Genomic DNA, 16,633 nt, shown 5'->3' with positions numbered 1-16,633 from the left:
TTCATGCTTGTTCCTAGTCTCTATGGCTCTGGATACTTAGGAAGTCCTCAAGGTTTTTGTCCTCTTGAGCCATAGAGACCTACATAAGCACTTTAGAGGATTGTACTCGAGTCAAGAAAGACTTTCTATCTGCTGGGTAGTCTGGCACAGGAGATTTAATTACTCACAGGGCATGTGGGATGGAGGCCCCTGTATCACCAGCAGACAAGCATGTCAAATTGTACCTGTGTTATCACTGGCTTCCTGTCCAATCACTACTATGTGTTCACAACATAATCTTTGTACACATATAGTTATACTAAGATCATTCTCTTTCAGAGAATCCAGGATCTTTGTCCATAAGTGTATCGTAATAGCCTTCATGGCCAATCCATAACTACTGTCCTCCAACGACCTCTGTTAACAACTATACATTACTTTTAATAGGGTACATTTAGGACACTTCCATAAACATAGATAAAGTTATTAATCAGATATCCTTGGCACAATTAGAGATATAGACTAGACATATACAAATAAAATAGAAAGAGCAAGCAAGGTACTATTAAGCCCAGAGAGACAGGGCAACATGACACTTCTGTATCAATGGTAAAGGCTGAGAACAATGGGTCACAAAGGTTGGATGACAGAAAAGATTTAAAATAAGTAAAATAATGTAAAAGACACAGAGTAAGGAGAAATAAAAAACAAAACACTACTTTTACTTTTCAACCTACAGTTTTTTGAACATAAAGTTTAATCACTTTCCTCCCCAAATGTGAAAAAGACCAGGCCAGTGGAAAAATCTGTAATAAATATTTTTTATTACATAAAAAATATTTCTCCAAGTATTTAATAATTTTAAATTCACATCTGTAAATTCCAATAACAATACCAAATGTTTGCAATATGTTAAACTCATAATGTAATAGTCAAAAATTTTTTTCTTTTTCAGATAAGATAAACTGTCTAACTTCTACTGGGCCTGAAGATATTCAAGAAGGGTCATTATCTTAGTTCCTATCATCCTGCATTCTGAAAAATCAACAGACACTGTAATTCACATAAAGATGAGTCTGGACTGAATTACTGAGAGTACTGAAGAAAATTTGCATTTGTGATCTGACTTTGTTTAATGAAAGGTCTTCAGCTGAATTACTAATAATTTTTTTTTAATGATGGAAATGTGGGGTAAGAAATTAAAAAATAAATTATACTTTTTCTCCAATAAAGTTATTATTTAATTTCTTTTTAGAATCACATTAATGAATTAAAATTTATTTTACATTCTTTAACTACAGTATACATATCTGGTCAAAGTGAAATTCTATCCAATTTAAGATTAGATTGGGAAATTTATTCTTGTAAAATTATAACCATGAATTGTTATAACTAATTAAACCAACCAACTAACAATCAGTAGACCAAAACAAATGACCTAATACTTAAAGTTAGAAATAAATCTTGTTCTTTGGGGTGGGGGTCGGGATACACTTTAACATGTAGCTCAAGTCATAAGAGAATATCATTCAACATTCATTTATTAATCTTGCTCCTTATATAGGTATATATATTCAATTATAATTATTTTTATCATGGCAATTATATTAGAAATAAAATGGCTATAGCCTGACCAGGTGGTAGCACAGTGGATTGACTGTCAGACCAGGATGCTGAAGAACCAGATTAAAAACCCAAAAGTTGCCAGCTTGAGCACAGGCTCACCTGGTTTGAGCAAACATCAGCAGCTGGAGCCCAAAGTTGCTGGCTTGAGCAAGGGGTCACTCAGTCTGCTGTAGCCCCCTGGTCAAGGCACATATGAGAAAGCAATCAATGAACAACTAAGGTGACGCAACAAGGAATTGATGCTTCTCACCCCTCTCCTTTCCTGTCTGTCCCTATCTGTCCCTCTCTCTGTTTCTCTGTCTCTGTCCCCCCACAAAAGAAAAGGTTATAAAGATAGTCATATATGAAGTTCAAGTTTAGTGAAAATAAAAGGAAAGTCAAAAAATCAAAAGTTTTTAACTACACTGTATAATAGAATAAAGTTCACATATTGATCAACATTGTACAGAGTATTTGAAGATAAAATGAAAGTATACTAGATGCAGAGATTCCAAGATGGTAGTGGAGTAGGCAGATGCACAGACTGCCACCTTCTGCAACCAAAATGGATTACAAATTAATTTAGGAACAATCATCGTGAAAAACCAACTTTGGAGTAAAAGAACAGGACTCAAAAACCAAGGAGCACAGAAGAATCCACATAGATCCTGGTAGGGAGTGTGGGGAAACAACGGAGCTCCCCTGCTCCCAGAAGTGAGGGGCAGCTGAGGCTTTTGGTCTATAAGGTCTCTCATTGCAAGGAGAGAAACCCTGAGAGGCGGGAGTCCTCAGTTCCAGGACCAGAGCCCCAACCAAGAAACCCAGGGACTGGAGGAGACAGCCTGACAGCATTGAGTGGGGAGTAGCGCAAGAGTTCTGTCTGTGGGAAGCAGCTGGCACAAGGAAGTGCAGTCATAAGGGCCAGTACAGAAAATATCTCTCAGAGCCACTTGTCAGGGGCTTCGGGGAGAGGAGGGCTGAGAGGACAGGTCTTACATGAGAAAAGTGGGGAGATTGAGACACGGGGACACAAATAGTAACGGGGAGAAAAAAACCTGAGCTGATTCATTCTTCAGTGCCAAGGTTGCCATAGCTGGGGGAGGGGTCACTCCCTCCAACTTGCACAAGCCTAGTGTGGAACCAGTTGACCCAACACCAAAAAGCTCTCCAGCTCCAATCAGCGCAAAAGGTTGTTTGAAAAGGAGAAAGTAAAGGGGAGGGACAGTGATTCAGGTTTCCAGGGAGACCTGAGCTATACCTCCCCTTTTATACAGAGAATGTGCCCTGTCCCTGGATAGGCACTGGGAAGACCACAATCTAAGGTTCTCAGATGTCACACTCACTGCATTCCTAGATAGAGTTTCAACTGGGGCTAAAAATAAAACAAAACCAAGATATGCCCTCTTTACTCCTCCAAAGCACAGAACTGCCTGTTGAGATCAGCAAACAAAAAGCAGGAAAATTAAGACTTTGAAGCAGCTCTATTAGTTATAGAGAATAAAAATCTGAGCAACCAGGGACCTGAAGATGGCGGCGGAGTAGGCAGATGCACAGACTGCCAGTTCGCACCATCAAACTGAATTAGAAATTAATTTAGGAACAATTAGCATTGAAAAATCAACTTTGGACTACAAGAACAGCTTCAAAAACCAAGACACAAAAAAGAAGCCACACCAAGCCTGGTAGGGAGCACCGAAGACTGGTGGGTCTCACCTGCTTACAAAAACAAAGGGGTGGGGATGAGGCCGAGAGCCAAGCAGGACACTCATTCCAAGGAAAAAAGCAGAAAATATCACTCACAGCCACTTGCCTGGGGACCTAGGAATGAGGTGTGTTGAAAGGGCTGGTTTGTCTTCCAAAAGGAAATGGGAGAGAGAGAGTAAGACAGTGACGGGCAGAGGAATGCATGGGATGACCTGAGAAGCTGAAAAATTTCATATAACCTCACTCATATGAGGAATCCAATGAATAATGTGCAATGAGGAATGGAAGAGAGGCAGAGAAGGGGTCAAAGAGTCCAGAAAGAAAGCATTCAGAGGGAAAGGAGATGAGAGGAGGGGATCAAAGAAAAGAAAGACATTACTGAAAGTATATACACATAACACATAGAGATAGAGGGCAGGATAGTAAATCATGAAGGAAAAGGGGGAAAGTATGGGGGAAAGGGGAAAGGGGATATCAATGAGAAAAAGGGCAAAAGGGAGGGAAGGAGATATATATATTCAGGGGTACACTTGTAACTATGTCAACACAACAAATTAAAATCAATAAAAAAAGAAAAAAGGTATATTAGATGCTTAAGTGACATACCAAAAAGAGTAAATATTTAACTTATTGTAATGAGAATTAATATTTTAGGTGTTGTTATAATAAGTTTAAGCAGCATCTCAAACGGTATGAGTAGATATGCTATGAACAGAACACAGACTTCAATAAAGAGTGGGCATTTGATGGCCTTAATAGGGCATTAGAGAATGTATATTACTCAGAAATTAATTTATGCATGTTTATCTTTTTATACTATAAAAATAACAATGATTTTGTATTACTTGGGATTCATAGAAATAATGTCATTAATATGTATGGTAATACTGTTACTAGTACTCGCATAAAAAATAATATATTTGAATTTTTCAAAAATATAAAAAGTTTAGTTAGCTTAGAAAAATTAAAGAATAACAGTAAAGAAAATTAGGAAGACATAAAAAGGGAGTTACTGAAGGAAGCATATTTCACCACAGGAAAACTCCATGTCTAAAATGCTACGGCAGGAGATGACATCAGAGTAATGGCATGGTAGGAAGTGATACCGATAAATCTCCCCCAAAACTCAACAAGATCTTCAACCAGAAACAGAAAAACCTATCCTTGGAGCCTCCAGATGTTTCGCAATACACCCGAATGTATGGTCGAGCGAAAAATTGGCTAAATATATAATCAAACCCTGAAGGAAATAGAGAGTAAGAAATGCTCCACCTTCCTCACTAACCTAAACAGGGCGGCTTTCACTGGGAACTGAGAATATAGAAACTGAGGCGGGCAAAGGGGGTGAATAGATCCAGGCCACGGCACAAACGGCCGAACCAGGCTGTGGCATAGAGATCCACGCCGAGGAAAAACTGTTCCTGTGGCAACCCGGGCAATACAAGCTAATACTCGCGCCAAACCCAGACAAAGAAAGACAAGAGGGGCAGCCATTTTCCCTGATCTCCTGGTCGGCATGCGCAGATAGTGGGCGAGAGATTCCTTCCAAAGCCCCAAGAGTGTGCACCCGTGTTGTCCCACAGAAGGGCAGAGTCAGGGGCCTTTGTGTGGGCCAAAAGCGGAATCTCCGGGCCGCCCCAGCGCCCTGGGAAAGCCGCGCAAGGAGAGGGAGTGAGAACTAATTCCAACGCTGGAACTTTTCCGTGCGGGAGGGGGATTCACTCAGAGGGTGAGGCGCCTGGCCTGATATCCTGGTCGGCGCGCATGGAGAGTGAGAGATTCCTCCTAGCACCTCAGGAGTGGGCACCGTGTTACCCCACAGAGGGGCAGAGTCAGAGGCCTCCGTGTGGGCCGAAAGTGGAATCTCCGGGCTGCCCCAGCGCCCTGGGAAAGCCACACACGGGGACAGAGTGAGAGCCAATTCCAATGTCGGAACTTTTCCGTGCGGGTGGGGGTTTCATTCAGGTGAGAGTGCTGGCCTGATATCCTGGTTTGCGCATGCAGATAGTGAGTGAGAGATTCCTCCGAGTGCCTCGGCAATGCCCGCCTGTGTTATCCCACAGAGGGGCAAAGTCAGGGGCCTTTGTGTGGGCCAAAAAGTGGAATCTTGGGCCGCCCTAGCACCTTGAAAAAGCCGCACCCGGGAACGGAGCGAGAGCCAATTCCAACGCTAGAACTTTTCCGTGTGGGTGGGGGTTTCACTCAGAGTGTGAGACCCCTGGCCCGATATCCTGATCTGCATGCGCAGATAGTGGGTGAGAGATTCCTCCAAGTGCCTCGGCAGTGCGCGCCTGTGTTATCCCACAGAGTGGCAGAGCCAGAGGTCTTTGAATGGGCGGAAGCCCCGCCTGATTATGCTAGCAGCTCTGACTGACTGAACCTTACCCAGAGCCCTGTGCTGAGTGGGAATAGAGTGGGGAGTTGCCAGCTCTTTGAGCCTCTTACTATCCAGGCAGAGGCAGCAGCAACCCCATAGCTGGATTATCAGGCTACTAATTGAGGAAGGAAAGACTAGGAGAAAGGATCCAGGAACACGGACTCTCTCACTGTCGGAGCCTATAAATACTAATGAGCCTCGACTGCCAACGAGACTGAAGCACAATACAGGACATCGCCATAGAGACTTATCAACTGCAAACCTCTACCTGAGTGTGCCAAAGGGGCAGAACCCGAGGTACAGAGTCACTGACCAGGAAGAGGGAGAGAAAAGAAAAAGCAAGAAGATAACCTCTCAAAATCAAGAATAATATGCAGGCTTTATAGCCTATCCCATTTTATTATATTTGTTCGTTTGTTTCTCTTATCTTCATTCTTGATATTTTTTATTCCTCCTCCAATTTGGTCATTTAACTCTCTGCCAGTCTTGCTCTTTCCTGTCCTTGAACTACACTACCTATAAGTGTTACATCTCCTATTATTTTTTCTTTCCTCTTCCTTTCTCTCTATGAGGGTTGCACTCCAAAACCCTTAACTCTCTCTCTCTCTCTCTCTCTCTCTCTCCTCTTTTTTCTTTTTTCTTCTTTTAGTGGTTCCCTCTTTTCTCTCTCTCTCTCTCTCTCTTACTTTTCTCCCTCTATATTAGTTTCTTCCTTTCTCCTTTACGTCTCCTCTCATTCAAACCTCAATAACAAACAATATCTTATCTGGGACTCAAACTTATGTTTGTGGCATTTTGGGGGTTTTTTACTTCACCTTTTTAACACACTAGCAGTGCTCCAATCCCTGGCTCTCCATTTTATCTAGTTCTTGTTCCACTAAATACAATAGTAATTTTTTAATTTGTCCCCCCATTTTTCCTGTTTCCCTCTTATTCCTCTCATCATAACTCTTAGTCAACCAACACCAAAAAGCAAATCATTTTATTCTTGACCCAATTTTTTTTCTTATTTGCTTTTTGTGGGTCCATATGCCCTTTTTTTTCTTTTTTTTTTTTGCCCTTTATTACTTCTCCCCAATTCAGGCCCTCCATTACAGGCATTGTTTGTTCTATTTAGTGCAATATAATTCACAGTTCACCACAAGATTTTCTCAAGAAAGAGGGGAGAGAAGAGGAGAGAAAAAAAAGGGGGGGGAATAATTTCCTTTTTTTTAATTTTAATTTTATTTTTCTTTATTTCATTATTAATTTTTTTTTAAAAAAACAACTCTTTTCTATTTTTTATTTCTTTGAACTTTTTATTCTTTATTAAATCTCATTAATACTAACAACAAAACCACCCTCAGATGCCATTAAGGAAGAGAAAATCGAATATCATGGATACAAAAGAAAGAGAGGTAACACAGCTAGATGAGGAAAAATCTATGGAGAAAAAATTTAATATATTGGAAACCTTGGAACTAAATGACAGAGAATTTAAGAAGAAATCCTAAATATCCTCCGAGATATACAAGTAAACACAGAAAGGCAATTTAGGGAGCTCAGAAAACAACTCAACGAACACAAAGAATATATTTCCAGGAAATTGAAACTATAAAAACAAATCAAATAGAGATGAAAAACTCAATTCACGAGCTGAAAAACGAGGTAACAAGCTTAGCTAATAGAACAGGCCAGATAGAAGGAGGATTAGTGAAATAGAAGACAAGCAACTTGAGGCACAACAGAGAGAAGAAGAAAGAGACTCAAAAATTAAAAAAAAATGAGATAGCCCTACAAGAATTATCTGACTCCATCAAAAGGAATAACATAAGAATAATAGGTATATCAGAGGGAGAAGAGAAAGAAAATGGAATGGAGAACATACTCAAACAAATAATAGATGAGAACTTCCCAAGCCTGTGGATAGAACTAAAGCCTTAAATTCAAGAAGCAAACAGAACTCCAAGTTTTCTTAACCCCAACAAACCTACTCCAAGGCATATCATAATGAAATTGGCACAAACCAATGGCAAAGAAAAAATTCTCAAGGGAGCCAGGGAAAAGAAGAATACAACATATAAAGGAAGGCCCATTAAATTATCATCAGATTTCTCAGCAGAAACTCTACAAGCTAGAAGACAGTGGACCCCAAGTTCCCCTGAAAGAGAGGAACTTCCAGCCACAAATACTATACCCATCAAAGCTATCCTTTAAATATGAAGGAGAAATAAAAACATTCACAGATACAGAAAAGATGAGGGAATTTATCATCAAAAACCCCCCACTCGCCCTGGCCGGTTGGCTCAGCGGTAGAGCGTCGGCCTAGCGTGCGGAGGACCCGGGTTCGATTCCCGGCCAGGGCACACAGGAGAAGCGCCCATTTGCTTCTCCACCCCTCCGCCGCGCTTTCCTCTCAGTCTCTCTCTTCCCCTCCCGCAGCCAAGGCTCCATTGGAGCAGAGATGGCCCGGGCGCTGGGCATGGCTCTGTGGCCTCTGCCTCAGGCGCTAGAGTGGCTCTGGTCGCAATATGGCGACGCCCAGGATGGGCAGAGCATCGCCCCCTGGGGGGCAGAGCACCGCCCCTGGTGGGCGGGCCGGGTGGATCCCGGTCGGGCGCATGCGGGAGTCTGTCTGACTGTCTCTCCCTGTTTCCAGCTTCAGAAAAATGAAAAAAAAAAAAAAAAAAAAAACCCCACTCTAAGAATTACTAAAGGGGTTATCCAATCAGATACAAAGAACAAAAAAACAAAACAAAAACAAAGCCACAAGTAAAAGCTCCAAGAAGAACACCATAAAACCAAATTTAAACTGTGACAACAACAAAAAGAAAGAGGGGGAGAAGATGGAGATTAACAGTAGCAATGGATGATGGAGTGCAAAAGTACTCACAAAATAGTGCGCTACAATGAACAGGGTAGGAACCCTTTTCATTACTTAAAGGTAACCACCATTGAAAAACCACCACAGAAGCAGATGAGATAAAAAAGATAGCAACAGAGGAAAGATGTATGGAATACAACCAAATAAAAACAAAAGATAGAAAAATGAAAGAGAAGGATCCAACAAGACACAAAACTAACAGAAAGCAATATATAAAATGGCAATAGGGAACTCACAAGTGTCAATAATTACACTAAATGTAAACGGATTAAACTCATCAATAAAAAGGCACAGAGTAGCAGAATGGATTAAAAAAGAAAATCTAACTGTATGCTGCCTACAGGAAACTCATCTAAGTAAAAAGGATAAAAACAAATTCAAAGTGAAAGACTGGAAAACAATACTCCAAGCAAATAACATCCAAAAAAAAAGCAGGCGTAGCAATACTCATATCTGATAATGCTGACTACAAGACAGCAAAAGTACTCAGAGACAAAAATGGATATTTCATAATGGCTAAGGGGACACTGAATCAAGACATAACAATTCTTAACATATATGCACCAAACCAAGGAGCACCAAAATATATAAGACAGCTACTTATTGACCTTAAAACAAAAACTGGCAAAAATAGAATCATACTTGGAGACCTCAATACACCGCTGATGGCTCTAGATCAGTCATCCAAACAGAGAATCAACAAAAATATAGTGGCCTTAAACAAAACACTAGAGCACCTGGATATGATAGACATCTACAGGACATTTCATCCCAAAGTGACTGAGTATACATTTTTCTCCAGTGTACATGGATCATTCTCAAGAATTGACCATATGTTGGGCCACAAAAACAACATCAGCAAATTCAGAAAAATTGAAGTTGTACCAAGCATATTTTCTGATCATAAAGCCTTGAACTAGAATTCAACTGCAAAAAAGAGGAAAAAAATTCCACAAAAACGTGGAAACTAAACAACATACTTTTAAAAAATGAATGGGTCAAAGAAGAAATAAGTGCAAAGATCAAAAGATATATACAGACTAATGAAAATGACAATACGACATATCAGAATCTATGGGATGCAGCAAAAGCAGTGATAAGGGGGAAGTTCATAACACTTCAGGCATATATGAACAAACAAGAGAGAGCCCAAGTGAACCACTTAACTTCACACCTTAAGGAACTAGAAAAAGAAGAACAAAGACAACCCAAAACCAGCCGAAGAAAGGAGATAATAAAAATCAGAGCAGAAATAAATGAAATAGAGAACAGAAAAACTATAGAAAAAATTAATAGAACAAGGAGCTGGTTCGTTGAAAAGATCAACAAAATTGACAAACCCTTGGCAGACTTACCAAGGAAAAAGGAGAAAGAACTCATATAAACAAAATCCAAAATGAAAGAGGAGAAATCACCACGGACACCGTAGATATACAAAGAATTATTGTAGAATACTATGAAAAACTTTATGCCACTAAATTCAACAACCTAGAAGAAGTGGATAAATTCCTAGAACAATACAACCTTCCTAGACTGAGTCAAGAAGAAGCAGAAAGCCTAAACAGGCCTTTTAGTAGAGAAGAAATAGAAAAAAACATTAAAAACCTCCCAAAAAATAAAAGTCCAGGCCCTGACGGCTATACCAGCGAATTTTATCAAACATTCAAAGAAGACTTGGTTCCTATTCTTCTCAAAGTCTTCCAAAAAAATTGAAGAAGAAGCAATACCTCCAAACACATTTTATGAGGCCAACATAACCCTCATACCAAAACCAGGCAAGGACTGCACACACACAAAAAAAACTACAGACCAATATCGCTAATGAATACAGATGCTAAAATACTAAACAAAATACTAGCAAATCGAATACAACAACATATTAAAAAGATAATACATCATGATCAAGTGGGATTCATCCCAGAACCTCCAGGATGGTTCAAAATAAGTAAAACGGGTAACATAATACACCATATCAACAAAACAAAGAACAAAAACCACATGATCTCATCAATAGACGCAGAAAAGGCTTTCGATAAAATACAACACAATTTTTTGTTTAAGACTCTCAACAAAATGGGTATAGAAGGAAAATATCTCAACATGATAAAGGCCATATATGATAAACCATCAGCTAACATCATATTAAATGGCACTAAACTGAAGGCTTTCCCCCTTAAATCAGAAACAAGACAGGGTTTTCCACTCTCTCCACTCTTATTTAATGTGGTACTAGAGGTTCTAACCAGAGCAATCAGACAAGACAAAGAAATAAAAGACATCCATATCGGAAAAGAAGAAGTAAAGGTATCACTTTTTGCAGATGATATGATCCTATACATCGAAAACCCCAAAGAATTCACAAAAAGACTACTAGAAACAATAAGCCAATACAGTAAGGTCGCAGGATACAAAATTAACATATAGAAGTCAAGAGCCTTTCTATATGCCAACAATGAAACATTTGAGAACGAACTCAAAAGAACAATCCCCTTCACGATTGCAACAAAAAAAATAAAATACTTAGGAATAAACATAACAAAAAATGTAAAGGACTTATATAATGAAAACTATAAACCATTGTTAAGGGAAATCAAAAAAGATATAATGAGATGAAAGAATATACCCTGTTCTTAGTTAGGAAGAATAAATATAATCAAGATGACCATATTACCCAAAGCAATATACAAATTTAATGTAATTCCCATCAAAATTCCAATGACATTTTTTAAAGAAATAGAGCAAAAAATCATCAGATTTATATGGAACTATAAAAAACCCCGAATACCCAAAGCAATCCTAAAGAAAAAGAATGAAGCTGGTGGCATTAAAATACCTGACTTCAAACAGTATTATAGGGCCACGACAATCAAAACAGCATTGTATTGGCAGAAAAATAGACACTCAGACCAATGGAACAGAATAGAAAACCCAGAAATAAAACCACATATATATAGTCAAATAATTTTTGATAAAGGGGCCAAGAACATACAATGGAGAAAAGAAAGCCTCTTCAATAAATGGTGCTGGGAAAACTGGAAAACCACATGCAAAAGAATGAAACTGGACTACAGTCTGTCCCCCTGTACTAAAATTAACTCAAAATGGATCAAAGATCTAAACATAAGACCTGAAACAATTAAGTGCATAGAAGAAGGCATAGGTACTAAACTCATGGACCTGGGTTTTATGAATTTGACTCCAATGGCAAGAGAAGTGAAGGCAAAAATTAATGAATGGGACTACATCAGACTAAGAAGTTTTTGCTCAGCAAGAGAAACTGATAACAAAATAAATAGCCAACTAAATGGGAAATGGTATTTTCAAACAACAGCTCAGATAAGGGCCTAATATCCAAAATATACAAAGAACTCATAAAACTCAACAACAAACAAACAAACAATCCAATAAAAAAATGGGAAGAGGACATGAACAGACACTTCTCCCAGGAAGAAATACAAATGGCCAACAGATATATGAAAAGATGCTCATCTTCTTTAGTTATTAGAGAAATGCAAATCAAAACTGCAATGAGATACCACCTCACACCTGTTAGATTAGCTGTTATTAACAAGACAGGTAATAACAAATGTTGGAGAGGCTGTGGAGAAAAAGGAACCCTCATCCACTGTTGGTGGGAATGTAAAGTAGTATAACCATTATGGAAGAAAGTATGGTGGTTCCTCAAAAAACTGAAAATAGAATTACCTTATGACCCAGCAATCCCTCTACTGGGTATATACCCCCAAAACTCAGAAACATTGATACATAAAGATACATTCAGCCCCATGTTCATTGTAGCATTGTTCACAGTGGCCAGGACATGGAAACAACCAAAAAGCCCATCAATAGATGACTGGATAAAGAAGATGTGGCACATATACTCTATGGAATACTACTCAGCCATAAGAAATGATGACATCGGATCATTTACAGCAAAATGGTGGGATCTTGATAACATTATATGAAGTGAAATAAGTAAATCAGAAAAAAACAGGAACTGCATTATTCCATACGTAGGTGGGACATAAAAGTGAAACTAAGAGATATTGATAAGAGTGTGGTGGTTACAGGGGGAGGGGGGAGAGGGAGAGGGAAAGGGAGAGTGGGATGGGCACAAAGAAAACTAGATAAAAGGTGACAGAGGACAATCTGACTTTGGGTGATGGGTATGCAACATAAGTGAACGACAGATAACCTGGACTTGTTATCTTTGAATATATGTATCCTGATTTATTGATGTCACCCCATTAAAAATAAAATTATTAAAAATAAATAAATAAAATAAAATGCTAAGGACAACAAGTAAATTAAGATCAGTTGCATGACTCACACTGCACAGAAGAAAAGAATGGCAGGTTTTCAGGCAAAGCACAAGTCCCACCTAGATAAATCACAGAGGTATATTTGTATAGATGGAGATAGAGAAATTGAAGACACACACAAAAACAGGAACTGAGGCAAATAAAGACAGTGCGAAAACCAGAAACAAACAAGAAGAAATGGAGAAAGAAGACTTCTCACATAGCATCAGAAAAATCATTATGTGTTCTCACGGATATTTCAAGTACAGCCCTAAAGTATTAACAATGATACATTTCTCAAGGCAAATATTATCCTTAAATTATTTGTGTTGAATATTCTCCATTTGCCAGATCCATTCTCCAACTCTTCCCCCACAACTTCCAGAAGCTGAACTCGCAATGAAGTTGCCTTAACAACAGAGGTCCTCTGCAGGAACTCAAATCTGGGGAAGAAAGCTCAGCGTATTTCCAGGATGATGCTGTTAGGGCATCATCTGCGATGACTGAACTGCTCTCCGTGCACAGGTCCTGCTGGCTGGTCCATTTGTTCTTCAGCATCACGCCTCTTCCGGTTTTGTAGGTGAGCCTCCACCTTACTCCTGTAGTCCTGGGGTAACACTAACTTTCTGTTGCAGACTTGATGTTGCTTCCCCCTCCTTTGTGAGTTTCCCCCAAATTCTGCCCATATCTTTGTTAACAGTTCCTTAATTAACTACATTTTGTTACCCATCTTGAATGTGTTACCTTTTTAATTTTCAGGATGCTGATCAATAAATGATGAAAAATGATATGCTTTTTTAGATCTCATTTATCTTACTAGGGAGGGCACAATAGTTTTCAGGTAATTTTCCTATGGCTAGAGTACTAAGTGTTAAATACCAGAGATATTAAAAATCCTAAAACAAAATCAAGACAAATATTTAGCTTCCATTTGATATACACATGGATGAATGTAGCTTTTTTTTTAGTGGCACCATGGATATCTCTAACTTTTTTTTTACATGTTTGTGTATTTCTGGTTCCATTCAAGTACTATATGGGGACCCTCAAAGGCTAAATGCACCCCCTTTTTTTCTGTGAACCTGACAGTTTTCATCAGGAACAAATGAGTAAGGAAATATATTTCTGTAAAGTGGGAGCATGGGAAATATTTGAGAATACCAGTTTTGAAGTTAATTTTGATATTAAGTTTTCCAACAAAAAGAGTAAATTACACCTTTGGTGCATTTCACATGCCACAGTTGGTATATAAAACTAAGAGGCATAAAAAGCAAAATTGTTATGTATATTGTGCAGATGAGGTATTACGCGACTGTCTCCAAATTGTAAAGCAGCATCATTGCTACACCAACATACCTGAATTACCTTTAAGTGCTTTTTCTTCACAGGTATTTTTCTCACTTTATGGGATACAGTATATTATTCTGTGTACCAAATTTCTAACGGCTAAGGATATGTGAAATCTCTTTGCAATGGGAGGCTAGTTTTATCATATTAGATGTCAAATAGTAAAGAGATGTACACTTAACTAATGCTCTAATAAATGACAATTGTTTCTATCTTTAGGAATTTTTGTGTTTGATGATACTTTCCAGTAGCCTATCTGATGAACTCATTAGATAGGCTTTCTGGTAACAAAATTAAGGTCAGGAATCACTATTTTCTATTAAAGAAACCTGGATATTTTAAAAATTTATCTCCATTTCCAAGACTTAAAAATAATAAACTGATGAAATTTATAAATTATTATTTCAGGATTAAGGTATTCAAATCCAGAGACAAAAAGTGTGTATATTGCCCAAGGTGACATAATGAAATGGTGTATCTGTTACTCAAACACTCCAGTCTAATAGCCTTTCCTGTTAATTTTGAGTAGCAAACAAATCATAGTTAAGGGTCACATAAAATATCATTAGCTTTCTATAACTGTTTTGTTTGTGACTAAATCTTTCATGGCTGGGAGACCAAGCACAGAAGCATAAGTTTCTAATTTGGTGAATCCTTCTGCATTCTATGTATCAATTCAGATAGTCCTTCAAGGTCTTCCAGCACATCCTGGAGGCAATGTTCTGTAACTTGATGAAACAGGCTTTACCTCATTTTCTAACTCTCCTAACAACTAATCCCGAGGGCCCATCTCAACCATTTAAAAAAAAAAAATCTCTGGGTCTCATCTTTTCCACTAATATAAGGAGCAGATTATATTAGGTAGTTCATGAGAACCCTTTCAGTGTAAACATTTCATAAAATTTTATAATCTTTTAAGTAGAAAAATTTTCCACACACACCAGGTTGCTCTTTCTGAGAAAATCTCCAATTGTGACAAAATTTTTCTAAATGTGTCAATGCGACATTTGAGTAGAATTTCTTCTTGAAACAGTCACTCTGCATTGATTGAGTGTTGATGTCATCAAAATAATCTTTGAGCTTAGCCCCATATCATTCAATATAGTGTGAAACAATATTTCTAAAATAGTTGCTAATCTCATCCCATCTTTAGGACTGCTTTAACTTTTCAAAGAGCTTCAAAACTATTTTAAAGAATCAAACTTGAAGTTTGAGACCATTCTGGATTTCAAAATCTATGTGGCTATTTCATTAGTTTTCACTACTGGATATTTTGCTAATATTAAAATCATGTTTTTGACACATAAAAAGTATTTATTTTTTCCCACTTAAACTTCTTAAATAATAAGCTTTTGCAGCCCTGGCTGGATAGCTCAGTTGAATCATCTTGATATGCCAAGGTCATGGATTTGATCCCTGGTCAGGGCACATACAAAAATCAACCAATTAATGCATAAATAAGTGGAACAAAAATTGATATCAGCCTGACACAGTGGTGTCAGTGGATAAAACGTCAACCTGGAAACACTGAGGTTGCCGGTTCAAAACCCTGGGCTTGCCTGGTCAAGGCACATATGGGAGTTGATGCTTCCTGCTCCTCCCTCCTTCTCTCTCTCTCTCTCTCTCTCTTCCCTCTCTATAATGAATAAATAAAATCTTTTTAAAAAATTTATATCATTCTCCTCTCTCTATCAAATCAGTAAATACAAATTTTTTAAAAGAAGTATTTTTATGTAGGGTATTTCAAAACAAAATTTCATTAAATTTCTCTGCCTGGCAAAAAGTGCTAGAGAATCATTGGGAAGCTGTGGGGAGAAAGTTGGAAAAAAACTGTGCAAACTTTAGGGAGATTATACTCTTTTAAAAAGGATAATTTGAAAAAAAAAATGGAGTGATTATATTCAACAAGAAAAATCAGTAGAAAATTATCCTTTGTTCTCATTGCATCTCTGTCACATCTTCTGCAAAAGGTCTAATTCTCAGTTTCAGTATATTTAGCCATTTGTGATACTGCTAATCACCTTGAAATTTTAAATGCTTCCTGGGAACAAGACACTCAGAATGACTTCATTCCCACACTAATGGAGCCAACCTCAGCCTTATTTTAAAGTGGATTTGTAGAGCTGATCACATCATTCTCTAAATTGGAACAAAATGATAATTGGTGTAAAACTATCTATTCCCTGGTAAAAGTGAAATTGAAATTGCATACCTTGATTTAAAGCTGTCAGGTGGCATGAGTTCCAAAGTATGAGTTGGTCCATATAGGTTTACAACATATAATTTGATTGTTGGGTTCACTTGACCTGCCTTTGAGAAAATGAAAGTTGTAATGCAAATACATTAAGCATCAGAATATATTGAGGGAGGAAAGAAAACGTATTTTGATTCTTTTATAATTTTGTGCTAGAATGGGGGTAAAAGTTTAATTTCTCTGAAGTAGAAATGATTTTAAAT

At 38.1% G+C, this 16,633-nt stretch overlaps 1 protein-coding gene across 4 annotated transcripts in view; it reads right to left on the bottom strand.

The window, feature by feature from the left end:
- DPP10 (dipeptidyl peptidase like 10) overlaps positions 1–16,633 on the bottom strand; it is a 713,505-nt gene that overhangs the window by 75,879 nt on the left and 620,993 nt on the right. For all 4 annotated transcript variants that reach the window (XM_066280442.1, XM_066280446.1, XM_066280443.1 and 1 more), the window contains exon 10: positions 16,389–16,486. In XM_066280442.1, the coding sequence (XP_066136539.1) occupies positions 16,389–16,486 (98 nt within the window). The remainder of the gene's footprint in view (positions 1–16,388; positions 16,487–16,633) is intronic.

The sequence above is a fragment of the Saccopteryx bilineata genome, chromosome 5 (assembly GCF_036850765.1).
Source record: "Saccopteryx bilineata isolate mSacBil1 chromosome 5, mSacBil1_pri_phased_curated, whole genome shotgun sequence".
In the NCBI taxonomy this organism is placed as follows: domain Eukaryota; kingdom Metazoa; phylum Chordata; class Mammalia; order Chiroptera; family Emballonuridae; genus Saccopteryx; species Saccopteryx bilineata.
The sequence above is the reverse complement of the archived record's forward strand: the minus strand, read 5'-3'. Positions and strand labels throughout refer to the sequence as shown.